Source organism: Drosophila bipectinata, chromosome XL (genome assembly GCF_030179905.1).
Source record: "Drosophila bipectinata strain 14024-0381.07 chromosome XL, DbipHiC1v2, whole genome shotgun sequence".
Classification (NCBI taxonomy): domain Eukaryota; kingdom Metazoa; phylum Arthropoda; class Insecta; order Diptera; family Drosophilidae; genus Drosophila; species Drosophila bipectinata.
The window spans coordinates 7233531-7259531 of record NC_091734.1 but is presented as its reverse complement, the minus strand read 5'-3'; the positions used below and the strand labels follow the sequence as shown (position 1 = coordinate 7259531).

Here is a 26001-nt window from a genome sequence, read left to right as displayed (position 1 = left end):
GTGGGGAATGGGGGGTTTAGGATTTAGGAGCAGGACATGGGCTAGTGGGTGCGGGGATAAATGGCTTTAGATTTGTATAGTTTCTGGTGTATGCTGCTATTTGTAGTATTATTTTCTGGCTGTTTTTTATTAAGTTTTTTTTTTTTACTGATTTTATTGCTGGCTTTGCTGATTATTGAGTGAGAGAGAGAAAGAGAGTTAGAGTTGTGAAGAAGGATCAACGTCGTTGTGGTTATTGTTGTTGCAGATGATGCTGTTGCAGATGTTGCAGATGTTGCTGTTGCAGATGTTGCTGATGTTGTTGTTTCGTTGCTGCCGCTTCTGGATCTTTTGGTTTCTTTCTATATCTGTATATATGTATACTATATACCGGAATCGGAATCAAAATCGGAATCAGAATCAGATTTAGAATCACTATAGGTAATAGTCGCCCGGGAGGGGGCCGGTTGCTGATGCTGCTGCTGCCGCTGCTGCTGCTGCTGCTGTTGCTGATGATGATGACGATGATCCGACAGATCCTGCTGATCCTGCCGCACCCTGCATCGTTACCGCTCCTCCGCCCGCTACCGCTCCCGCTCCCGCTGCCGCCGCCGCTGCTGCTGCTGCTGCCGCCGTCATAAACGACTATCAGTATCCGAATCCCGCCGAACCGTGGCCAGTCATTGATGGTGTTACACTACTAACTATACCTAATTGTGTGGCTGTATTATTTGATTGTCAGTGTTGTTGTGCGGCAAATTTCATACGTTTTTGTTTTTGGCGTTGATTGCAGAACCAGACGCGCACCACGTTTTTCTTCAAATCCAGCTTTTCGGCAATGGCAGCGATTTTCTCACCGGATGGTCTCGGCTGGACGGCGAAGTAGGCTTCCAGGGAACGCTTTTCAGGTGCCGCAATGGAAGTCCTTTTTCTTGAAAAAAGACTCGATATAGATTACTTTAGAAGCGGGTCCCTAGCCTGAACGGACGGTGAACGGATTCGTTATTGGAATCGGTTTCGGGAATGGAGTGATTATAATCGAATCGTCAATATCTTTATAGCTAGATCGAGTTCGGTTCCAACACCTCTATTATATTTACCCCACTTTATGAAATAAATTAATTAAAAATTAAGAAAACAATAGAAAAACGGTGCCAAACTCGATTCCAGGTACTCTATATTTTTTTTGTCCAATTTTGGCTCTCTGAATCTGAGAAGGGGGTGGGTGGCTGAGGGTGGTGTTTTTAGGGGGTGGGGTATGGAGTATGGGGGGAGGGGAGGAATGCGGTTACCGTGGCAATTAAAACACTTTCTACCTTTTCTTTTCGCCCGCCGGCAGGACGCTGGGCGCATCCGGGTCGCGCCTCTTGTTTTTCGCCTGCGCCTCGGCCTCCTCGAGCCACGCCTGGAGGATCGGCTTCAGGGCGATCATGTTGTTGTGGGACAGTGTCAGGCTCTCGAACCGACAGATGGTGCTCTGCGACAGCGCGCCGACGCCAGGTAACTTGAGATTGGCCAGGGCCTTGCCCACGTCGGCCTGCGTGACACCTGCAAGGATTCAAAAGACCAATAACATCAGAAACATAGGAAAATCGTCTAGAATTACAACGGTGTATGCCTTTCAAGGATATCTTTAAAATTTACTAAGATATGGGCTTCAATATGGGTCATAATTCCCGATTCGAGGATTTCCAGGACTTGAAATATCTAACCACGAAAAAAGGGATATTTTTATAGCTTCTCAAGATCATAACTCGGCTAATGGATGTCTGATCCAGGAATGGTATACCTTCCCGATTTCAGCACTTCGAGTACATGGTTTCTGCATCAAAAACTGACAAACTAAAATTTTATCGATTTTTTAAAAATTTTCGTAGGGGTACCATCATAAAAATTCATCAAAAATCTTAAAAAAAATTGTTCCTCAGATTTTAATGCAGATTGATGGTCATTTTTTATAGAATTGCAGTGGTATATCCCTTTCCAGGATAGCTTTAAAATTGAAGAAGATATGGGCTTTAATATGGGTCACAATTCCCAATTTGAGGATTTCCAGGACTTGAAATCAGTGGTGTCACTTTTTTCTGAGCAAAAAAAGCTGGATCAACGAAAAAAAAAAGCTAAAAAAAGCGGAATACCAGAGAAAAAAAGTTAAGAAAAAAACTGATTTTTATAAGGCAATGTACTGCATGTTATTCACTAATAAGCCCTCAGTTCCACTTAACATAAAATATATGGGTTAATTATCTAACGGATATCATTACAAAGAAACCAAAAAAAAACAATAATGTACAAAAATTAAGATCTATATTATATTTAAGATGTCGTCAATATTATCATCATCATCAGTTGGATAAAATTTCTTGTCTTCAATTGTAGATAGGCAGCTGGGTGGTATATTATAGTTAAAACAGCACATATTGTGTCGACGCAGCCCGTACCTCAAATTTTAAGTAAATTAATTTATAATTTTAAGATACAAATTAAAATATGGACCTTATACTCAGTATAGCGTTTAACGTTTCAACGCTCATGTTATTTCGAATTTTCGTTTTTATTAAATGTACTTGGCTGAATAACCGCTCGACGTCGGCATTCGACCAAGGCAGGACTGCATTTGCAGAGCAACTGAAGCCAATTCCTGAAAACGGCAGTTTCCGCCAGAATCCCGATATTTAAGAACTTCAGCCCAGAACTTAACAGTATCATCGACATTTTCCCACTCTACCATGGTTATGTCGTTGTACAGTCGTTAAATTTTATCTATATTAGGAGTACCAAAATAATCAAGGATTGGAGAGATTTGTTTCTTTTTGAATGCATCAAAAAGTAAACAAAAAAAAAAAAGCTGCGTAAATTTGCTCAAAAAGCCAGAATTCCCGCTGCCCGCTGTTTTCATATTTTTCCCGCAATCACGCTTCAAAAAAACCCAGATCTGACGGGAAAAAAGCGGAAATGACACCACTGCTTGAAATATCTGACCACGAAAAAAGTGATATTTTTATAGCTTCTCAAGATCATAACTCGGCCAATGGATATCTGATCCAGGAATGGTATACCTTTCCGATTTCAGCACTTCCAGTACTGCATCAAAAACTGGATATCTAAAATTTTATAGATTTTTTCAATATTTTCCAAGTTATGGGAATCGACATGAACTACATTGGAGCTTTACTTCTTCACTTAATAGAGTACAAAGGATAGGAACAAAATACTTACCCAGCTTAATACGCCGCTGCTTGAAACGCTCCGCAAACGCCTCGAGCTCTCGGGGATCGGTGTCGGTGTCAGGATGCAGGCCAGCGGCTGCCACTGCCGCCGTGATAACAGGATGATGTACCGCTGAGTGTCCATGGTGCCCTAGAAAGCGGAAGGGGGTAGATATATTGGGTACAGGGTACAGAGAGGATGCTCCATGGATTTCCAAACTCACCCGCCGTGTGGCCACTTAACGTGCCCGGATGGTGGTGGCTCATCATGTGATTCATGCTGTGATAGGAACCGTGCAGGTGTTGGTGTGTTGGCGTTAGAGGGGACTCCGAGATGGGCGCCAATGTGGTCATCGAGCCCGTCGGATCCAGCATGTCCAGCTGATCCATGGAGTGGTGCATCTGAAATACCAAACAGAAAAATAAATAGAAATTAATCGCCAAATCAATGGAATAATTAGAGCTTTGCATACAATTATCCTTTGGTTATTATCATTATTATCGGGCCATCCATTATCCTCCCCAAAAAGAGGTATCCTTCGCACACACACACCCATACACACTCGCTTAAGCAGATAATTTATAAAGTTTTCCACTCACGGCACAGAAAATGTATTTAAAGTTACCTCTAATTAAAGTCCTTTGCTCCCCCGTTCCATTTATTCACCTGTCGACCCGCCCCCCAGCCCGCCGTCCCCGGAAACTGACAACCCTTTTTGCAGCAAGTACTTGAGTTGCACTTGCTACCTTTCCAGGGGCGAGTGGGGGTGGCGGGCTGGACAGGAGTTTAAGGATCCCTCTGTGTGTGCGTGTGCTGGCAGCTTTAATTGAACGGGAAATCAGGCTCAAAACACAGAGACAGTGTAGGACAGAATGGTAGAAGTCACATATCGAAAATGTATTTATCATTTTGTTAAGTTCTGAGGCTAAAAACTGGAAATAGCAAAAATGAGCCCAAAGCAAAACTAATTAAAAGACTGTCTGATTAAGGCTGTGACTATTATTTCTCCCTCAGGTGTGTAGGCTGCTTGAAGCATGGATCCTGGAAAGGAAACGCCATGAAATGAAACGGATACGGATACGGATACGAAGGCGCTCACAACTCTTTTGTCTAGCCATCAAATATTTATAGAAACGTTCAATTATTTATACAAATATGAATAGCAACTAAAAAGCTGGAGCAGCAGTTCTGTCTCCTGCTCCTGCTGCCCCTCCTCCTCCTCCTCCTGATCCTGCTCCTGCTCGTGTATTCCTATTTCTGTTTCTATTCCTATTCCTGGTTCCTGCTCCTCCTCCGGCTCCACCTCCTTCCTTTTGCGTTGCTTTGTTAAGCATTTAAACTGATTACAGCTGAAAAGTATGCTACAACAAAACGCCAAACAGCCTTTCTCCCTTTCTCTCCCTACGGCCACCCCCTTCGCCACCGCCTTTCTCTCTCTCTCTCTCTGGCTCCCTATGGGCTCCCTCTTTGAATGGGTTGCCAGCGCGGGAGTGAGTGAAAAGGCGAGAGGCAGAGGCGTCCGGGGGGGGGTCACTCATATTTATTTATCTTTTTGTGAATGTGGCGCAGTCGGGCGGGTAAAACTAGTGTTTAGAGCGCTGGAGAGGCTCTCCTCGCATTTCTATGTACAGAGGATACCACGCCCCCGCTCGGCCAACAGCCGGACAGTTGGATAGTGGACTGTAGGATAGCCGGACGGCAGGATACCCGGACACCAGGATACCCGTGTGCCAATTATGTAAAACTCTAAAATGATAAGCACTATGGAGGCCTATGGAGAACAATAAGACACTGGCCGTATGTATTTGTGAGTGTGTTTATGTAGATGGAAAAACTATGTAGATGCTAACACCCTCCCCCTGCACCCCCTGCACCACCGACACACACCTCATCGCCCATCCGGCACCCTTCCCCAGGACAGCCCAAAAGGATGCAGCCGAAACACAATGGCAAACTCTTCAATTATAAACCAATCCCAAAATTAGTCTGACGGTTATTGGTTTGCACCCTTGGCGCTGGCTCTCTCTTTTCCACGCAGGCCGTCCTCCTCGCACCCGCAGCGCCGCATCGCCCCGTCTCTGTCCGGCCGGCTAGCGCCATCTCTGTCGTCGCAGAGAGTACGGATCCACCCTGCGCATACACAATAAACGGAATCGGAAACGCTGCCAAAACCGGGCCAGAACGAGAAGGATTCTTCCAAGCGAGAAAGGACGAGAGTGGGATGGGTTAGGGTGAGAGAGCGAGAGAGAGCGTAAGGATTTCGGATGGAAGAGACTTGGCCGTGGACCCGTGGAGTCCTGAGTCCTCCGTAGCCAAAAAACCCGTAGCGCTGCATTGTGGTTGGCTGAAGCTAATGCAAAATTCATGTGGGCAGTGCCGATGCCGATGTCGATGTCGCTGCCAGCGTTAACTTTGCCGTTACCGTTAACCACCACCCACACACACCCACTCACGCCCCCGTGCTAACTAAGCGTTAGAGTCCCCCTGCTGGCCACTTCATTAGGCGCATAATTTGTAATTAATAAAATTATTTAAAGGACACCCGCGCTCTTCTGGGGGGGGACCAGGATCTGGCGCCAGGATCTAGGACTTTGGTAGAAAAAGGCTTCTAACTGGCACAGAGTGAGACGGTTGTGCTTCGGGGGTGTGGCATGGACGCTCCTATTGCGCTCCTGCCGCAGGACAAATCAAATGCAACAATAGAAGACAATTCCCCAAAAATGCAAACAACAACAAAAAACCAAACAAAGCTCACTGAGAGGGGAAACTGAATGGAAACACTGTTTCAAAATTGCCGAATTGTGTCCGCATTGATTTTCTCAGTTGCAACATATAGTTGCAACACACACACACACGCACACCCATGCAGGACCTGCATATAGCTGAGTGTGACTCTGCAGCAGCGACGTCAACTGAGCATCACCCACATACAGACAGGACGCTTCAATACTTGCATGTGTGAGCCGTATCTGTGTGTGTGTGTAAAGACGCCATTTTAAATGAGAAATAAACTTAAAAGTAGCGCTAAATGGTAATTATTCAAGGAAATTACTGGTGGAAATGGAGCTAATGGTGGGATTATATGATTTAAGGGGTTTATAGGACAATAAAATGTAGTATATTATATATTTTTCAATATTTTTTTAAGACTAAGACCTAGTTAAGGATGTAAACAAGACTTAGGGAGTTTGTGTTTTTTAGAATTACATTTTATTAATTATTTAGGATCACGGGGTAAACTCTCTTGAGAAGTAGTTGGCCTGCTTCATAATTTATTAACAGTTATCAAGGATAATTTATTTATTTGCCATTTGTTTATCAGTCAGCTCTCTCTTCTCATGCCTATGGTCCTCCCGTCTTGCTGTCTTTCTTCCGTCGTCCTCGCTTTTCTTCTCCAGATTGTTTTCGCGCAAATGACCTCATTATATAATACAGATTATATATAAAGTAATTTGTTGTTGGGTTTCATTTCTTTTTTGTTGTTTTTTGTCAGCCTTGTTCGCTATTTCCCTTTTTTTTATTCCTGTTTTGACATAATAAAGCGTTTTTGGCGCAATTTGTTTTTGTTTGTTGTCTGTCTGCCAGTTCCTCCCACCAGCCCCCACGTGTGTGTCCTTGTGTGTGTGTGCTTTGTTATTGTTCATTAATTTTTTAGCAGCGTTAATATATTATGGCGGTGACTTTTGTCACCGAGCAGAGACAACTAAATGGAGAAAACTTTCGGACAGGAACATGGCTTGGGTGGGTGACTATTCGTGGCACACTTTGGCCGGCTCGGGAGCTTCTGCCAAGGATATGCAATGCCCCCCCAAAGTGAAGAAAACACAATAGGGGTTCTAGTTGGTAAGGCCATTAGAACACGTTTTTTTAGACTTCCAAACTCGTCGAATATAATCAAATCCAATTGCTTTATGAATACAACCAAGCGCGGAGTAAAACCATCAGTACATCGAATCAGTACCCACGGCCATGGTCGGGGGCTGGAGGGCAGAGGCTCTCCTTCGAAAAGATAAATCTAGTAATCAGGACATGGTCTAGTTCCGATGCTTACAGCTGAACCTCAATCTAAAAGGCAAGTATGTATCTGAAGAATGTTTTAAAATTAGAATAATGATGATGGAGGACCCAAGTGGATGCGGATGTGTTGCGAGTCAGAGCTGCATAGCTCTGGCCTACTTCTTGCGCTTCTCGACGGGCTTGAGGATCTGGAATGAGCACATGAGCGTGTCGTCGACGGACATCATCGCGCCGGCGTTGTCGAACTCGCCGCAGTAGTTCGGGGCCGAGAAGAGGGTGACCAGCTGGCGCTTGGCGAAGAACTCGTACCCGTCCTCGACCACCTGGTGGGCGCGGCAGATGAGGTCGAGGTCATGCTTCTGCAGGAACTTGCCCACCACCTCCGCCCCAAAGGTGAAGCTCACGCCCCGGTCGTTCTCGCCCCAGCCGATCGTGTCCTTGTCCGGATCGGACCAGAGCAGGTCGCAGAGTAGGCCCTGGTCGGGCACGTCAGTGGGACGCATAATCCGGCGAATCTGCTCCATGGAGGTCAGGTCCGGACTGAGCCCGCCGTGGCAGCAGAAAATCTTCTCGTCCACGATCGCCACCACGGGCAGGCAGTTGAAGCAGTCCGTAAAGGTCTTCCACAGCTTGATCGTGTACCGGCGCTTGCACTCGTCGTAGAAGCCGTATATCCGGTTTATGCTGGCGCACTCGTGGTTCCCACGCAGCAGGAAGAAGTTCTCTGAGTACTTGATCTTGTAGGCCAGCAGCAGGCAGATCGTCTCCAGCGACTGCTTACCCCGGTCGACGTAGTCGCCCAGAAAGAGGTAGTTCGACTCGGGCGGATAGCCGCCATACTCAAAGAGACGGAGCAGGTCGTAGTACTGGCCGTGGATGTCGCCACAGATCTTGAGAGGAGCCTCAAGCTCGAGCAGAATGGGCTGGGCCAGCAGGATCTCCCGCGACTTGAGGCACAGGCCACGGATCTCACCTTCCGACAACTGGACGTTTTTGCCAGGCCGTGCCCCACGCACCTCCAGCAGCCGGGAGATGATGCTGTCCAGGTTGAGCACCTCCGCCATGGACTCTGTGTTACGTGCCGCCGCGGCAACGTTGTCCGGCTGGGTGCGCGGAACCGCTTGGGACGCCGTTGGGCCTGTTTGTGTTGGACGCACCCACTGTCTAAACCAACTAGGCACTATTGACTCTTCGGTAGAGATTCTAGCTTCCTATTGAGTAGATATGAAGGTGAGTATTCCAAGTTCCAATCTTTTGGCTCAATCTTTCTGTCAGTTTCTTCCCCGTCACTCGCCTCGGAAAACAAGAAGGGTCCTTTGGCACTGTCTTCCTCTCTCAACCGCAGTCCTTGCGGCCACCTCTTACGACTTCTGGGCTAGGTTCTCGGCGAGATTATCATGGTGGTTCGGCACCAGTGAATCCTTCCGTATAATGGATGCTCTCCAGATGAGAATGAGAACTCTATAACTGGATATCGACTATATTCCCAAATTCCTGGAGGTCGGCGGTGGAAGGCAGGTAAGGTTGGCCTGATCGGAACTCTTGGAACTTGTCGGGGAAACTGTGTGGATCTGCTATATCGGAAAGTTTGGATATATCTGCACTGCGCTTGACACTGGACTGGATTATTGAATGTCGTCGTCACTATTGCGGTGGCGTACAAATTTTGAATCAAATTTTGAATCAGGGATGCGACCTTTTTTTTTTAGAAACTAGCCGAATGAAAACGTCAGGTTGACTGTGCTAGAACTAATTTGTATCACCGGGCTTGTTTCTCCAGTAATTTGTTCTTATTATCTCTGATTGAGTGGAAGACTCGAGAGTTCTGGATCTCCCTCTTGGGTGTTTCGCGTTAATTAGCTGCAATTTGTTAGTGCGGCTTGAAAAATTGCAGTGTAAACAATGTGAAGTTGAAGGGGATGCATTGGCCCATGAGGAGTTCGGAATCAGCACCCTTGATTAGAGGTTTGGGTGCACCTTAACAAGCACTCTATAGTTCATCCCCACTATGAGAGCTTCAACGTTATTTTTCAATATTATATACCCTATCCCCACTGTCCCCAAACAAGTTGAAGTTGAAGTTGAAGCTGAAGAGGGTGCATTAGCCCAGTAAGTACCACCCTTGATTAGAGTGTTTGGGCACCTTAACGAGCCATCTATAGTTCATCCCTGTAAGAAAGGCTATTTTTCAATATTATAGACCCTATCCCCACTGTCCCCAGCATATCCTTAACCACATTCTTGGTGCCTGCACCGCAAAAACAAACAACAAACTGCAAACAGCAAACAGCAGCAGTAATGGCAATAGCAACAGCATCGTTTATTTTGGGGAAACAAAGGACCTCATTTTCCTCCATTTGTTTAACCAGAAAGGCAAAGGACAACAACAGTTCCTGAACAGGAGCAACAAAAGTTTTATAAATTGCCCGGCCATTGTTGCCGGCCACTGACGCTGTTTGTTGAAATTAATTGGTGTTACACAAATGAGTAATTTTCAATGTACATAAATATTTGCACAAATTGCAATTTACCCCGGCCCGTGCACAGAACAGTGTCCTGTACATAAATAGAGGACACAGTATATAGTATGAGTGCACCTTGCTGGAGTGCTGTTCAAATACCAATTTTTATTGTCAAGCGTTAATAATTTTAACAATGAATAATAAGAACGGTAAGCATCTGTTATTATTCCAAACAAATCAAAACAAGTGCACCCAAGAAAGCAAACCTATGGGGCGGGGCCATCACCCCCTTTTTGCCGTTCTTGAGTTCTGATCCTTGAGTCCTTGGTCCTCGCTTCCCACCCCTGAGCCCGTCGTCCTTCCTCCTCATTCTGGCCACACACAAATCTTCATAAATTGCAACTGCCGGGCGACAGTTTTGGGAATTGAGACAAAGTGCGAGGCAGCAGCTTCCGAGGCAGGACCTTCCTTCCGATGTCGAAAAGGGGTCGACAAATGGGAAAATGATACACTTCATCCACACCCCCCCACACACCCATACACAGACTCGTAAAAACCCATACACAGACACAATCAAGAAACAACAAATTGCCGCATAAATGTAGGGTGGTTTGCCACGTAATAGATTTTATTTTATTTTTATAACCGACAGACGCGCTGCCAGCGGCATTACGTGGTGAGGTCCTGCCGCGTCCTTATTTACTTTTACTTTTTACCTTTTCTACCTTTCAGCCAGGCGATCGGAAACACTGAAAAAGCAAGGTCCTTGGGGGGACTAGCAGGAACTCCCATTATATTTTTATTGGCCCAAAGGTTAAAAAATAAAGAAAAGATGTTTAAAAAATGCTTCTAAAATTATTGAAAAAAATCCCCTTTACTATAGTTTTAAAAACTCTAGACTATTATAAGGCTTTAACAGTCATAATTCTACAGAATTTAGAAATACTGTATGCTTTGCAAAGGATATAGTTTATTATATCTAAGAGTTCCATCCAGCTCCAGCTAAAAACTCTTCTAAAAGTAGTCCTAAACAGTCCAGCCCCTTCCGTTGTTGGCAATCTTGTCTAAGTGCATAACTCCTCAAAGACAAGTCATAAACTTGGCCAAGAAATAGGTACAGGTAGGACTCACTAGCACGCACAAGTGCACTAATAAGTTTCAGGGTTAACGACAGCAGCAGCAGCATATTGTTGCTGGCTCATCATGCGTGGCCCGAAAATAATGAAAGGACTCGCCCTGGTCTCTCCGTCCGTCCTGCGGCAACCACCTGCCAATGTTTCCCGCCCACACCACTCCACTCGGCCTGCTCCCCCTCTTTTTGTCTTTCTCCTGCTCCTTGATCCTTGTGCTTTAATTTTTCCCTGCTTCAATGTTGCTCGTAATTTTTTACACATTGCGGTCCCAGGCTAACGCTTCTACCGGCTGTTTTCCGGCCTTCTCTACTGGGAGACATATCAATATAACTGGGAAAGTTGCACAAGCACGCATGCACTCGGAAAAATTAGGGGCTATAACTTGGAAGGCTTGAAACTTACAGAGAACAGGATTATACTACCGTAAAATCTAAATATTATTTCAGAAAATATTTTAATATTTTTATTCATGAAATATTTCTCTAAGTGCGTCACCCTCTCCGTGTGTTTTCATGTCACGCACACGGCGGCGGTGGCGGAACAAGTGCAGCGGTGGACTCAGGTGAGGGGAGTTGAAGGACAACAGCGGGGCGGCGAGGAAAGCCAGAGAAAAGCGAAGGAAAAGCGGGGAAAGTGGCAATCACACGGCTTGCCTGCCTCGCAAGTCTGTGCAATAAAAACAACAACAAAAAGCACAACGACACGCTGCACAGACACACACAGGACACACAGTCACAGAGAGACGCACAAGGACATGCAGGACACACGGGGGATTCCTGGCCCGCCCAAGGGGCAGGGGCTGGGGGTGGTAATAGAAATTACATACAAAGTAGCAAGTAGAAACGGCGGCTCGAGGGGCGGGCGCTGCACAGGTTTCCTGTCAGGTTCCGCCTCCGTCCCCTCGTCCTTGATTTCCCCTGCACTTCCATCCAGTATTTTTGGCGGTGCGACATTAATATGTAGATGCATTAAGTACATTATCCGGGGTTACAACCTCCAGGATACGCAGCCAGCATCCCGAACTCTCCGGCGACAAAAGGCACAGTGGGCCCAGGATACAAGTCTGAATTTTTGATGAAACATTAAACACTATAAAATACGTCTTAGTCCTTGACTAAATTCTTAAAGAGTTCCTTAAGCTGCCCATGAAGTCCCAATCAAAACTCAAAACCCAATCAAAAACCATAAATAGCTAAGCCTTCTCTCCGAGTTCGTATATTTAGTTGCATAAACAATGAGTCTGAGCCCACTGTAGGCAGGGGCGTGCTGCACGAGGGGTGACTGCCAGGAGGGTGAGGGCGGGGCGAAATATTATGATTTATTTTTATTATAGCGGGTAAAGTGGTCTTTACAAGCATCAAACAGGGCCACGCCAATCGCCCACAGACGCGCCAAGTAAAAAGGCAGTTAGCTGGTTTTAGCCAAAGGATCAGGATCAGAGGGCAGGGACGTCGTGGATGGGGGAGGGGGAGGGGTAACAGTGAGGGGGTGGCAGAAGTTGTTAAATGGACGGGTGGATTTGCACTTGCCGTGCTGACTGTTATCTTCATTTTTGCTTTCAGTTATATTGCCTGGGAATTCCTTTGGGAGATGCGATGGAACAGCACTGTAACAAGACGGAGGAGGTCCTGGCCGAACCCTTGGCAGCTAAAAACAAATTGTGCGATGTGGGCACGGGCATGGGCATGGGCATGGGCATGGGCATAAAAACAAGCGGATCAAACATCGCAGGTGGATATGAGACTGAGACCGAGCCGGGGGCATATGTCCCTTCGGGGGAATGGATTCCTGCCAGGATCTGGGTGGTTTTCACAAATCGAAAAAGAGTGTTCCACGGATTTTGTTATTCTTGTTGTTCCTCGTACTCCGTAGTCCTTGTTTTGACCGTAGTTCGGGTTTAGGGTTCATTGAAATTGCATTAATGTTCCGTTTTGGCTGATAGATAACCCCCATATCCCTGCCCCGTCTCCCCGATGGCAACCCTCTTAACCTGCCAACCTGCCACCCCCTTTCGGCAAAATATTGTGTAATGGAAATCTGCGTGTATAATCCGCTGGGCGGGATAAACTAGTTACGGGCATTAATACGATCAATTTGATGCTCACTTCGCTGTAAGCGAATAAAAGTCTTATTGAAAGCCAGCCCTCTGAAAAAATAAACATATTTTCTCCCTTCGTCACAGTTGTAACTGATAATTGTAAAGTTTTTTTTTTGTGCCCGGCCAGGAGTTGAAGGAGGATGCGGATCCGGCATCTACATATGTCTCATATTATACGGAGTCTGAGGGGTGGTTTTTTTGGGTCAAGCGATGCGTTGATGTGCATTTTAAGCAGGTTAACCTGTTAACTGTCAGGGAAACCCTTTTCAGGACATTTAAGGAGGATTCAGATGGACGGAAGGGAAGGGGGATTCTATTACTTGTGCTCCCTCGGCTTTTAGTTCGAGTCCAACAATAGGTTCACCCTTGTAGACAATTGTAATCTCCCATTTGGACAATCAGTCAAGTCAAAGTCGTACTAGCTCTCCGATCAGGGCCAGAAGTAGTTTTAACCCAAAGTGCGCCATTAACAATTCACGAGCTGCAGGGAAAGTGCAATTTGGCCGGGGGGTTCGGGGGTGGCAGCCATTAAGTTGCAGCCAAGGAGCCAACTTTGGCGTTTCACCTGGCGTATGAGTGATGTCCAGGACTCGGTGTCTTCGATTGTTGTGGCCATAAAAAAAAGTAGAAAGAAAGAAAGCATGGCTAACACACACACACACACACACTGCTGTAAATAATTGATGGAGAAAAGGAAACTAAATAAATAAATAAACGAAAAAAGAAACAAGGAGCAAGGAACAAGGCACGAGGGGGAAATGGGGACAGTAAATTGTCACTGGATGACACAAAGCTTTCTGCACAAACCCAATAATATAATAAAATAAATAAAAAAAAAATGTACAGACATGTACAGCCAGACAGAGACAGACAGAGCGAGAGAGAGAGGTAGAAAAAGCATTGAACTTTCACCTAAATGGACACCAAATAAAGTTAATGCATTAATAATCATAATTTCTTCTATATTTGATGAGTTTTTGCGGCCGGCAGTCTCGTTTTTATTGTACGGTAAGGCATTAAATATGGTAACACATTTAATTATGTCAATCAATCCGGGCGATAAATGACAGCGTAATCGATAACCGGACATTTACCCTGACGACTGAAAATGGGATTTGAAATGGGATTACGGTAAAAAAAAAAAAAACCGACATGGCAGCCAGACGATAAACAAGGCGGTAATCGATAATTGGGCGATTGTTCTTGGCTTGAGATGGAAGCTTTTTAGGGGCACATCGAAATAGTACTTGTTTTAGGCCAAAAAGGTACCTGTTTTAATAGGAAAATTAACATAACGAGAATCTCTTTGGGTGATCAACCCCAATGGGAAATTGTAACGGGCCACCCTAGTTAACGGTAAGTTGTTTCTAATGTGCACAAAAGACAAATATTTACCGTTGTCGCCTGTCGCCGCCGGGCAACAAAAACAAAGAAACGCCGCCAGGACATTGTGGGCGTGGCAGTGGCAAGTGGAGAGTGGAAAGTGGAAAGTGGAGTTTCCGGCCCGCGATTGCGTGTAGAGTGGCAATGCTAAGTTAACGATATTTACAAAACAATATGCCAACCGCACATTCAAGTTTTGGACAAGGACCGGGGCCGGGAGCCGAGCCAGGACGTGGGCCAGCACGGGACAGGAAAATCAAACAGGTGCACTAAATGAATTTCAATACGATAAACCACTTGTGGTTGAACTCGAAAACTGGAACTAGAGCTTGGGTTCAAGCTGCACTCAAAGAAATGGAGGCTGTATATGGGGCTTCAAAATAATAGATATCCATCCTAACCCTATTCTTGAACTGTCTTTAAAATCCTTCAATGGTTCCTCTACAGTAGCTGGCAAGGACTCCTCTCCTCTGCATGCTCCTTATGTTTATTAACACTTGGCACAGGGCATATCCAAACATTATTATTCCCTGTGTATCCCTGCGGGCTGTGCGTGCTCAGAAAACGATTTGAGGGGAAATTGAGCCATATGTTGCAAATACTAATGGACAGGATACGTATTCCCCGAGTTCGCGGTCTCGCCGGAAATATGTAAGTGTAATTTAAATTGAATTAAGTGTGCTTGCTGTTGCTTCGGGAAAGGGGGTTGAAAAGTTGTGGAACTCGTACCGATCGGAGTCCTCGAGAAATCTGTGATAAATGCCAGCAAAGTGGCCAGTGCCAGCATCCTGCCGACAGCCAGAGGTCCCTGCCAGTAACCATTTCGGGATGAAACTGATAATGGATCTTTGCTGCTGTCGTAATTGTTACAAATGTTCCGACAACCTGACAACAAGCCTCCGAGAAACAGCGAGCACGGCAGCGAAACCCTCCCCGGGAAGGCGGGTTTTATGATGGATATGATTATTTTAATTAGCATTATATTTACTCGTGTTTACCCTTTCGAGTCTCTCCGCATAATTGCCTTTTCATATGCTCGGAAAAGGCAATGGAAACCGGAACAGGAACTGGAACACGGTAGCAGGACCAGCAATCGGCATCATAATCATAATCAGAGAGACAGCCAGGACCTGCCAGGCCCTGGGTCCTGAAAGGATTGGGGCTGCTCGGCTGCTCGTAAATTAGTTTAATTTAATGAGTTTTTGTAACGTTCTGGGGGATGAGGGGCTTCTGTCTTTCGGCATAACGATTATGACACATGTTACCAGACTTTCTGACAGCCCACCCCACCCCACCCATTACGCCCTCTGTCCTTTTCGCTTTCGCAAGGGGTTCAGGTGTCGGGATAGCCTGCAGGATGTCCTGCCAATTTTCAGGCACAATTAGCTGTTTGAATCGCCACTAATGGAGTTTTGATTTCGAGGGGCTTGCAAAAGAGTTTCTGGCCATGTTAGGCATAATTAATGTTTTGTTAAAAAAAAAAACTGAAAGCAAAGCAACCCGGCTGTTGTTCCATTTTGGAAGTGTCAGTTTCGTGTGGAACTTTCCCTCACTTCTAACCCGATCATTGTAGTAAACATATGCCTGTGTAAGGTAAAAATAGAAAAAATGAAAAAATTAAAAGTGAAAAAAAATTATTTATTTTTTTGAAAAAAAGTGAAAACTAAATAAAAATTATTTTTCTTTTCTCTCGTTGGTAGATTTCTGGATGCAAAATTAATAAAGCTTTTGGTAAACAACGAAACATGCTGCCACGTCGTGCCGGTTTCCGTGCCTGCTACTCCTGGCCGGATTTGAGTCAACACGGTCTTATAAGCCGCCACCGCGTGCCACGCCCACAGCGCCAAACTGGGGAAACTCTTGGGGAGAAGTCCTGGAATAAACCGGGGCAGCCAGCCAGGAAACACTTGTCAACCCAGTGGGTCACTCCAAAGGTGACGGTGAATAGGACATACCACTTTCCGGGGAGCAGGATGACACGGTCTATTGCATTATCGGGATCGGAGAAGCCAAAGGCTAAGGTAGCGCCCCAAGTTGAGGATCAGCATGTGGATGGACACGGCGTGGGGAAACTGACGTTGCAGCCCAAGGTGAGGGCGGCTGTGGCGCGTACGAATCTTCTCGATGGCAGACAACCTGAAACACAATGCCAGTTTCAGGAATCCTCTGACTCAGACTCAGACTCTGACCCTCAAGACGTAACAAACTATCTAGACTCTGCGGTAGACACCACAGAGACTGTAGTGGATGCGGTCCTTCTTGACGTTGTGGACACTCTTGACCTTTCAGACACCCAAGACATTACAGACTCCAACTTCGTAACTGATAATCGTGACTTTGTGGACGTTACTGTAGAAACCACAGAGCGTATAATCGCAGGGGTCCTTCTTCACGTTTTGTCCACTCTCGACCTTTCAGGCACCCACTCTCTAGACTTGACGGAGACACAAGACCCTACCAACACAGACACTGCAGCTAACTTAAACGGACTTGAGGACATCGACGAAGAATCCATGGAGCAATTGGAGAATGGGCTGAATCAATACCGCGCCAACTTCATGATTCGTCAGCTTCAATACGCTGCCATCCATCGCGAAAGTCGGGCCCTTCTCCAGGAGATAAGAGGCATCTTCCAGGGACTGGATCAACTGCGTCAGCAGGTAGACGAGCGTATGGGCAGTATCACTTGTCTTGAAAGCAGCCAAGCCGATTCTTCTGATGGATGGGAGGATCCTGCTCCCGATCAGCCGCCAAACTGATTCTATCCATCTCACTGATATGATCCCTATGTTTGCATTTTAATAAAACGTTTTTCGGTGTGCAAAAATTTAAAAGCAAGAGTTTTTTAAATTAAGAAACACGTTTAAATTATGAAAAGTAACCGAAAACTCAGATGGCGACATTCCCACATGGCTGGTAGTGGCCGAGGGTCTCAATATTTGATGTGGGACTCGGGGCGTGTGGTTGGATGGTTGGATGGTTGGGCGGGTCAGGTGACGAATTTGTCTGCGGTTAACGCAATGTGTCAAAACTCCCACTAAAGGGTTATTACTGGGGCACATTTTTAAAGCCACAACCGCTCCACTTTGATTGGCTTTTTGTTTAATTGTAATTCTAGAAGTTTGGGAATTTTGTTTTGGGAGTCCATCCCCTCCCATCCCGAAAACCATAAAAAGCCAATTTGTTAGCCATCGAATCGGAGATTTTGGCGGGGTGATTGAGTGGTTGGTGCTGCCACCTGAGTCCCGAACTCTCCCAGAGTCCTGGGACTCGAGTGTGTTTGCCGAAAATTAAGGACTGCACGCGTTGGCAATTGGGAATGGTTATGGGTTATGTGCCAGGAGGGAATCCCCGCCGGAGGACAGGACGGAGCGCTTGCTGCTACTTTGCCTACGGAGACAGTGTGTGGAAAAAAAGGACTTTGAGGGTGGGCCGCATCCAGAACCACAACCAGAACAACCACCTCGTGCAGCGCGTGGACGGGGCGCCCTTTCGTCATGCTCGATTGTGCCGAAAACAAGTGGCGACTGCAACAGCGGCAGCAGCAACACTAGCACTTGCCACACCAGCAGCAGTAATAAGAGCAACTACAACTAGCTACACTGAAAGAAAAGGGGGGGAACTATGGGGCAATATAAATAATTAGACATCTCCAAATCAATGGAATCAATGGTTGTGAGATCAGGGAGCTTATTGAGATTGTTGAAACTGACATGGCAGGTGTCTGGAGAACCAGCTAGGCCCCGGGAACTATAATATTATTCCCAGTGCTATGGCCGACAAACAGGTTGCTTGTGTAATTTGATTACAATCAACTTCTAATAGTGGAATAGAGGAACAAGCAACCACCTTGCCGCGTAATTCCGGGGCATGTGTCCCCTTTTGGGCGGATTTTTCGGACTACACCCATCGGAGTGAAGTAACGTCGAGTGGAGTTGCGAGTTCCAGGGTTCGAGTTGAAGTACAATACAATTAACGACACGAATCATGATGTGCTTACCTGGCAAACGACCGTCACGTGGCGCGTTCCCAGAAGGCTTACACGTCACAATTTTAATTTTATTAAAGAAACATTTCAAATTAACCGCACGTACATATATGTATATATGCTTGCACATGTTTCGGTATACTATATAGCTATGGACATATATATATCGGTGGGTAGACATGCGTGTGACCACCAAAAACGGAAATTGAAGTACTCCGACTGTCCCCATGCGACAATTCCCATCCTGAATCCCGAATCCTTTTTCCATTTCAATTCCGATTCCGATTCCGATTCGAGTTCCTATTCCCATTTCCCCCCCCAAAACCGGCTTTCATCAGGGAGTGACTTTCATAATTTCCAGCATTCTAGACTGGGTCTAATATGAAGAGGGCGGGGTGTGGGCGGAGGTGGGGGTAGTGATGAGAGACCAACTTCCGGTCTGGTTTCAGGCCCGATTATACAAGGTCCTGGCTCTGAGCTAATCGAAAACTGAACGACGGGGCTGGCTAATGCCCGAGATTATCCTGGGATTACTGGACTGAGTACTGGAGCACTGGGGTATTCTATGTTAAAAGTTTATTTTTAAAAACTATTCGGAGATGGGAATTATAGTGAAGAACTTGGAAAGGTCCTTTAAACAACAGCTTTATAAATAGATCTATAAAGTATTGTTAGATTCTCCCTGCTCTTTTGGGGGTCAAAGGGTTATATCTAGAATCTTTTGAATTAACTCACCTGGAGGGGACGTTGCGGGGGCCCACTCATTGTGTGGTGGTGGTACATGACGTCGTGCTTGATCTGGGAGGGCATTTGGCTATGTACATGCTGGGCTTGGTGCTTCTGGATGTCGACGGCTGCCAGGGCTTCCGCTCTGCTCAGGATCCCATCGTTGATGCCCGCAAAGATATCACCCTGAAGTGTAGAAAGGACATGGTTTAGAGGCATAGGACATAGGACATGGATGCGGAGGCTGGTCCGTCGGCAAGAACACAATCGAAACAATATTGAGAACAACAACAAATCACCCAAATCCAATTGGAATTTTCGATTTAAACAAAGAGTTCGATACATAGATATATAGGTATCTATATATGTATATATATATATATATATATATTGTATACTGTATATGGTCGGTGTCAGAGTCGGCGGTTCCAAATCAGAGAATGCGAGAGATCATAAAGGAATTTTGGGAAAGGAAAATCAATCAAGTCAAGAGAAATCGAATTATTTGTTTACAAGTACATGTATTATATATATTTTTAGTGTGGGATACATAACGTATTGGTTGATGTTGGATGTTTTATTTGGTTTTTGGTGGAATTAACTTACATTCTGACGTGCTGACCACGAATTGCATAATAGGGAAGCATCTTCTAATAAACGACTCTGAAAAGACGGAACAAACATCGATAGTATTGTGTATAGAAATGATTGCCAGTACAGGACACAGGGTTAAGCTATATCCTTAAAGTGTTTCAGTTCCATCTGGCTTTAACCAGGCTCCTTGCTTATTGATTTTTCCTCTACCCCATTTTCCCGTCGCTCCCTCCCCCGCCCCAGCGTCTTGTTAGCTGGTTTTTTTTTTTTAAATAAATAATATCAAAAGTTTTTCGGCACAGGACATCGTCTTGCTCGTCGTCCTCGTCTTTATTATTCCAGTCTTATCGATTTTATACAAATACATACATACATCTGTGTATATTCATATATATTTGTATATGTGTGTTTTTGAGAGGAAAACTCCTCGTACACGAAACTCGCACGAATTTTTCAGTTAATCAATTATTTAGATGCGCACAAAACTTCAAAACGCCGCACAAGGAAAACGAAAGAGCTGGAGACAGGAGCCGGGAGCTGGTAGCTGGGAGCTGGGTGGCAGGAGGAGAGCAACCCACATGGCATCACTCACGTTTCGAAAGGCGTAATTCGAAGGCCTGACAGAGTCGATCCCCCCGTCCCCCATGGCTGGCAGCTTGCCGTCTCGCTTCCACACTGGGGAGAACCGCAAACAGCGGCAATGGCGGGCATTGTAGAAATCAAAATGTTGTGCATTCCTAATGAACGTCTTGGCCATGTCGCTTAAAATTGCTACAAAATTGTGGGTGTGCGACACACTCAAGGGGGCGTGGCAGATGGAGGGCGTCGTGCAAATAATCCAACAACAGGAACAACGGTTTTGTTTGCACTTGCAAGTGGAACTCGGTAACGGGAACCGGCCGGAAGCAGGAGTGTATGGCGAGCGAGAAGGGAGACTGTCCGTTTAATGGCCGCGTTTATGCGTGCTCCCGTTTCACGAACAGCGCAAATGATAGGTTTCAGCGGTGGCTCCAACAAATAATAAAAGTATAGAGGAAAAGGATAATTACATTTTAAATGGGTAAACTAAAGGAATCCAACAAACGATCCAGAGCACAAGGACCTATAACAAATGAGCTTTGAAATTGTTTTGGAGAAACAGGTCCGAGGATTGGCAACAGTTTGTCGGCCAGCGAGGTGAGCCATAAATTTTGCACCGCAACACGGCAGTAAATTAATTTATGAATTAATATGCGCAGTCATTCATCAAATTATGCAACATCTGGCCGTCTCGCTCTGGCCACGACCTAGGGCATTTGCAGGTGGGGATCCTTGTCGGTTGGCGGAGGAAGCGGAAGGCGGCCATTCGAGCTTAACTCTGTCTTGACCTGCTCACACACACACACACACACACACACACAGGGAGGGCGCTCTGCAGGTTGACACTTGCACATAAATTCTTTATTAGTGTGAAAAATTAATCAAGTGAACTGTTATTTTTTCCTTTCTCACTCCTCTCTCGCTCTATCTCTGTCTCTGTCTCTGTCTGTGTGTCTCGCACTTGTTTGTTTGTTTATTTATTTTTGTGTTATTTTATTTTACTCTCCACGTGAGTTTTGACACCACAGTGTGTGTGTGTCCGTGTGTCTTGTATTTGTTTTTTGTTTATTTTTTGCGGAATATAATATTTATGATGTGAGATACATAGATACGCATTGCTGCATGCTTAATTTTATCGATTTGGCCCGCCAAACAAACTTTTAAATACTAAAGCACTGCTGCAAGCCCGATTAAATTCAGATCAATGGACAGACTTTAAAGTCTGATTTAGGGAAGCTTCTTTAATAAGTTGAAAGATTTAGTTTTGGGTTCTAAGGATTTGTAGCTTAAACTTAGGACACAAAATGTGTCCTTTTGAAACTACAAGATACCCGATATTCACGCCATGCTTGACAAGAAGCCTATCTTCATTGTAAAATTTTCGTAGCATACTTTTTCGGGCATATTGGGGACCGGCTTTTGATGACCAGCGGCTTTCATTTGTAAATAGACAAATACTTAGTAAAGTAAGTAAATGGCTTACTTACAATCCCCAATTGATCGAAACATAACTCTTTGAATAGTTTTTCTCACGTAATCCTCCATAGACCCAAATATGGAGATGCTAATCCCCCTCTGAGTAATAAACTCTTTCAATAAATTCCCATCAATTGTTTTCACTTCAATTTCGAATAAATTTGTCGCAGTCATTTAATGCAGTTTATGAATATTTAAATCAAATTAACGCCGCCGCTGTCCATTTAACGCAACTGGTAAACAATTCAAGGACCTTCCCGTGCTTCACTCCCCGCTAATCGAGAATCTCACCCCCAAGGAGTTGGTGTCTCCTGGTTTTTGGTTTCCCAGTTTCCCGGATCGGCGACAAATTTCCATTTAATGGACTGCAAGGCGTTAAGTGTTTTTTTTTTCTAACCAGCTAAAAAGCGCCTCACCCGTCGCGTACGTCCTTTCCACCCCTCGTCCTCGCCTTCGCCGTAGCAAGTCCGCTTTTTAAGACCTCGAATGCCCAGTCAAGGGTAGCACATAAATCCTATAAATCCGGCGCTTTGATCATTCGTCCTGGTCCGGTGGCAGGATGCGAAAAGCCGAAAAGTGGCTAACTTGAGGGGGGATGGGGGTGCCACTCCAGATAAATCCGATAAGCAAATGTAGTTGTTCTCCCCTTAAAGAGGACTATGGTACACTTGAAGTGATTTCTTTTTTCTGTTGTTTAAAGTGCCTTTCTGTCAGATTAATTTGAGCCCTTTCGGGGAAAACTCGGGGATGAAAAGCCCGCCACCCCCTTCCCTCCCTCGAGTTTTCACCTGTTCAGGCAATCACCTTTTTTTTCTGCGCTTCCTGGACATTTTTTCCATTTTCCGAGTCCTTTTTTTATGCACATTTTATGCCCTAGCTGAAGGGTAGAAAAAGGACGAGCTAATTTTCGAAAACTTTGCATTCATAAATTGTGCCAGCATTTGCTTTTTATGGCAGTTTTATTTTTATTTCAATTATTTTATTTTAAAGAACCGATACCTTTAGTTCTTTGACGTTTTAGTATTTTTAGCCAGCTCAGAGGTCAAAGGTCAGTAGTGCAAACAAATAATTGCTGAATAATTAATTCAAATGAAATGAATTTCAAATTAAACTTTCCAAGGTTATCTGGATTGTTTATCAGAATGATTTACTTATTTATTTAGTGAGCACAAGTAGGACCCATATATCTGTATAACTTTGAGGACATTTTCCCATAATTAAGACTAATGAACAAAAAGAAGCAGAAACTTCCGAAAGAATGAGTTTCCGCTTCGCTCTACATCGTCATTTCCGCTTCCTGTTGTTGTTTGCAATTTTTGTGGATTTTTTTCCACCAACAGACTGGCATCAATAAACCTGTCTGAGAACTGTCAGTAATAACCATTTAATGTCTGGCCGTGTTCCCATTAAATTTTTAACTCAGAGCTCATAAAAGATTCAGAGGGACTGGCAAACTCCGAGACGCCTGCCAAATACTCCGAATTATTCGTTATTAATGCATTCAGGCAGGAAAAACACGGTTCCCCGAGCTCCAGGTACACACGGGTCGGGGCTTTTCCATCGCTTTTCCATAACTGGGTTTCCATTGAGCAAAGGAATGCAGGATCCAGAATACAGTGTTCACAGTGAATGAAAGGAGGGCTCGAGTTGCGGGTCAAAGGGCTTATTTGTGCAGCGACTTTCCCTATTTTCATTGTGGTTTTCCATACCAAAGTAGGACTGTGAATGCCTGTGACTTTACTAACCAAGAAAATCGGTTTTATTTAGAGTAGAAAATGGAACATATAAGGAGCGCTTCTAACAGGAAACCCATATGACTTTTATGCGTTGATTGAGACTTTTTAAATCATATATATATTCCAATTCTGTTTGTAGAAGCTGTCTATCCAATCGATTTCAAGCTTAATTTGTTTTTTAGGGAATATATCATAGTGTTTAGGTCTTTGAAACTAAAACCACTCTTAGGGACAAGATACAAGCATGTATTTAAATAAAACACCTATAATTTTAAACATTTTAACTGGCAGTAGCTACAATTAAAGCAACCTTCATTAAAATGAAAGAAAGGATCGCATAAGAGCTTCAGAAACCCTTATGACGCCATTCTTCATAGAAAGACGACGCGTCGTCTTCTGGATTCTAGCTGATGCCAATTGCATTAAATGCATATAGTATATAGATCAATATTGTGTTATATAGAATTTGATGTATAGTATAGTTCAGTGATATTGCTTTATACGTGTGATGTTTTTCTTGGTTTAACTTTAATGTCCTGAGCTTCATGAACATATACCAGTTATGGCAATATAGAAATTATAGACGGTTAGCAAATCTTGAGGTCCTTAGCTTTAAAACTGAGAGACACTAGGGAACTCTAGGAACAGACAGACATGCCGACGGACAAACATTTAAGGATGTGTCAACTTGGACCGAAGTGCTGAAGAGAAATATCCACTATTTCCACTCGAAGATGTCCCCTTGGCATACACGATCTCCCAATGCGTTACTTGATTCTCCCACCAGGGTCAGTGATTAATCCTGGATATACTTACAGATGGATTTGGCATGCAGCGCCGCATCTGCTCCGAACTTCGATAGGAGGGACTGTAGCGTCCTGGAAAACAACTGGGCGCTGACATTTTCATTTTATCCGTCGTCGAGTACATCGACATTGTCATGCAGCCGCCGACGAAGTCCTCCTCCAGCTTGAACGCCCTGGAGGCGTCGAAAGTGGTTGGCGAGTAAATTTTGAAGCACTTACTGGGACAGGCTTAGCGCGTGTCCTGCATGCAGGACATCAACAAATATGAAATGCACTTGGTTTCTACTCTCCACGCCCCGCGATCTCTCGCCCGTTGATTTTTGTTTCGGGCCTTTCTTCTTTTCACTTATTCACTTATTTTCAGCCTTTATCCTTTTTTACTTTCTTCGGAATTTGTTGGGTAATGAGTTATTTGAATTATGGATTTTATTTATTTGTAATTGACTTGGTCGTGTATGTGTGGGGACGCGTTGCGAGAAACTGAGAAAAAAAGCACAGTAAAAAAATGTTGCCTACTTATATGCGTTCCACACTTCTTTGGCTTAGCCGTCGCCTTCGCCGTTTCCGTTTCCGATTTTGTGAATTTCCGGCGGTTATTGAAAATATCACGCACTCGGAACCGTATTCCTTCTTTTTGTTTTTTAAGGATTTGGCGTCGGCTTTACTCTTTTTGGCCAAAAAGCTGAGGGCCAAGCAAGATACTTTGAAATACTTCTTGAAAATATTTAGGAATTTGGAAAATAAAACACTATTCTGTTTTTGATTGATCGTCGCTTGGCTCTCAGCTGATCAGCTGCAGGATCTCTATATTCAGATATCAGTAGGCTTTAATCCAAAATTTTGTACCGCTCCGTACCGCTACCGCTCTACCGCTCCGACTATCGCTCGCCTCTCGTATCCGTATTCTGCGTGAACGTAACCGTAACTCGATGTCTGGGTTATTCCCGATATCTCCGATATTCTCTGGCGATATTATGGCGACTCCCCACGATATGCCCGGTGCATTCAACTATTGTCGAAACTAAACGCGAAAGCGAACAGATTTCACAACTAGACAAGCGCGCGTGGTGTTGTGATAAAGAATTCTATGATGAGTTTCGCTAACTTCAGAGTTTATTTTCAATGGGGCGGACGACATGTTTTCATTATTTATCAGCGGGGGCGTGGCCATGTCCCCTGGCCGGGCCCTGGCCCGGGTCCAAAATGGCAGCCGCATTCCTTATATAATCGCGTGTACCGTTATCCGATTGGCTGCCCCTTGCCAGCCGGCAGCGCAGTCGGCGTCTTCGTTCAGCTGGAATTGGGCAGCGGGCGATTGTGTCTCTACCTGGCAGAGTCCTTCCAAACTTGACGAAGCCAATGCCAGGCGGGCGGCATCCGTACGGCGCCTGCGCAGGATGTGCTGTGCTTCTCTGCTGTCCGCTCGCCCGGGAGGCAGGACGATGGCTTTCAAGCCACCCCGCTTATCCTGCTCTCTCTTCCTGGAAACGTAGCCGGAGCATCGCAATGCCCTGCGTCCGGCATATGGCACAATTTTTTTATTTCTACCTTAACATTTTTTGTTGTTTCAGTTTCAGAATATGTGGGGAAAGGAGAGCCAGGGGTGCGGGCATGGACCTGAGTGGCAGGACGCGAAAAGGAGTCTTAACAAAAGGCACAAAACGCCAACGCGGCCAAAAACAATGCCAAAACAAAACTGGGCGTACATGTCCGGCGGAGTGGAGGGGCGGGAGTCCGGGTGGTGGGAGTGGCATCCGTACTAGGGGCAGAGGGGTCTGTCGGGTGGCGACTCCGGGTCAGTTGAATATTTTTGG

At 45.1% G+C, this 26001-nt stretch overlaps 3 protein-coding genes across 7 annotated transcripts; 1 reads left to right on the top strand and 2 right to left on the bottom strand.

Moving 5' to 3' along the window:
* Positions 1-2: 2 nt before the first annotated feature.
* acj6 (abnormal chemosensory protein 6) lies at positions 3-25262 on the bottom strand. 5 transcript variants are annotated; one of them, XM_017237648.3, is made up of 9 exons: positions 25034-25262; positions 24198-24667; positions 19603-19659; positions 19006-19182; positions 3413-3590; positions 3199-3339; positions 1296-1527; positions 747-910; positions 3-689 (listed from the first exon to the last, which is right to left on the bottom strand). In XM_017237648.3, exons 2-9 carry the CDS (start codon positions 24321-24323, stop codon positions 628-630), a joined length of 1137 nt encoding a protein of 378 aa, XP_017093137.1. In that variant the 5' UTR covers positions 24324-24667; positions 25034-25262; the 3' UTR covers positions 3-627. The 5 variants fall into 5 exon arrangements, with proteins under 5 accessions (XP_017093137.1, XP_017093139.1, XP_017093138.1 ...); XM_017237650.3 differs by having other exon boundaries at positions 747-904; XM_017237649.3 differs by having other exon boundaries at positions 25044-25262.
* Positions 7020-8954, bottom strand: Pp1-13C (Protein phosphatase 1 at 13C). The gene has a single exon (XM_043209743.2). It carries the CDS (start codon positions 8268-8270, stop codon positions 7362-7364), a length of 909 nt encoding a protein of 302 aa, XP_043065678.1. The 5' UTR covers positions 8271-8954; the 3' UTR covers positions 7020-7361.
* Positions 15755-17116, top strand: LOC108122833 (uncharacterized). The gene is made up of 2 exons (XM_017237653.3): positions 15755-15875; positions 15983-17116. Exon 2 carries the CDS (start codon positions 16028-16030, stop codon positions 17039-17041), a length of 1014 nt encoding a protein of 337 aa, XP_017093142.2. The 5' UTR covers positions 15755-15875; positions 15983-16027; the 3' UTR covers positions 17042-17116.
* Positions 25263-26001: the final 739 nt, after the last annotated feature.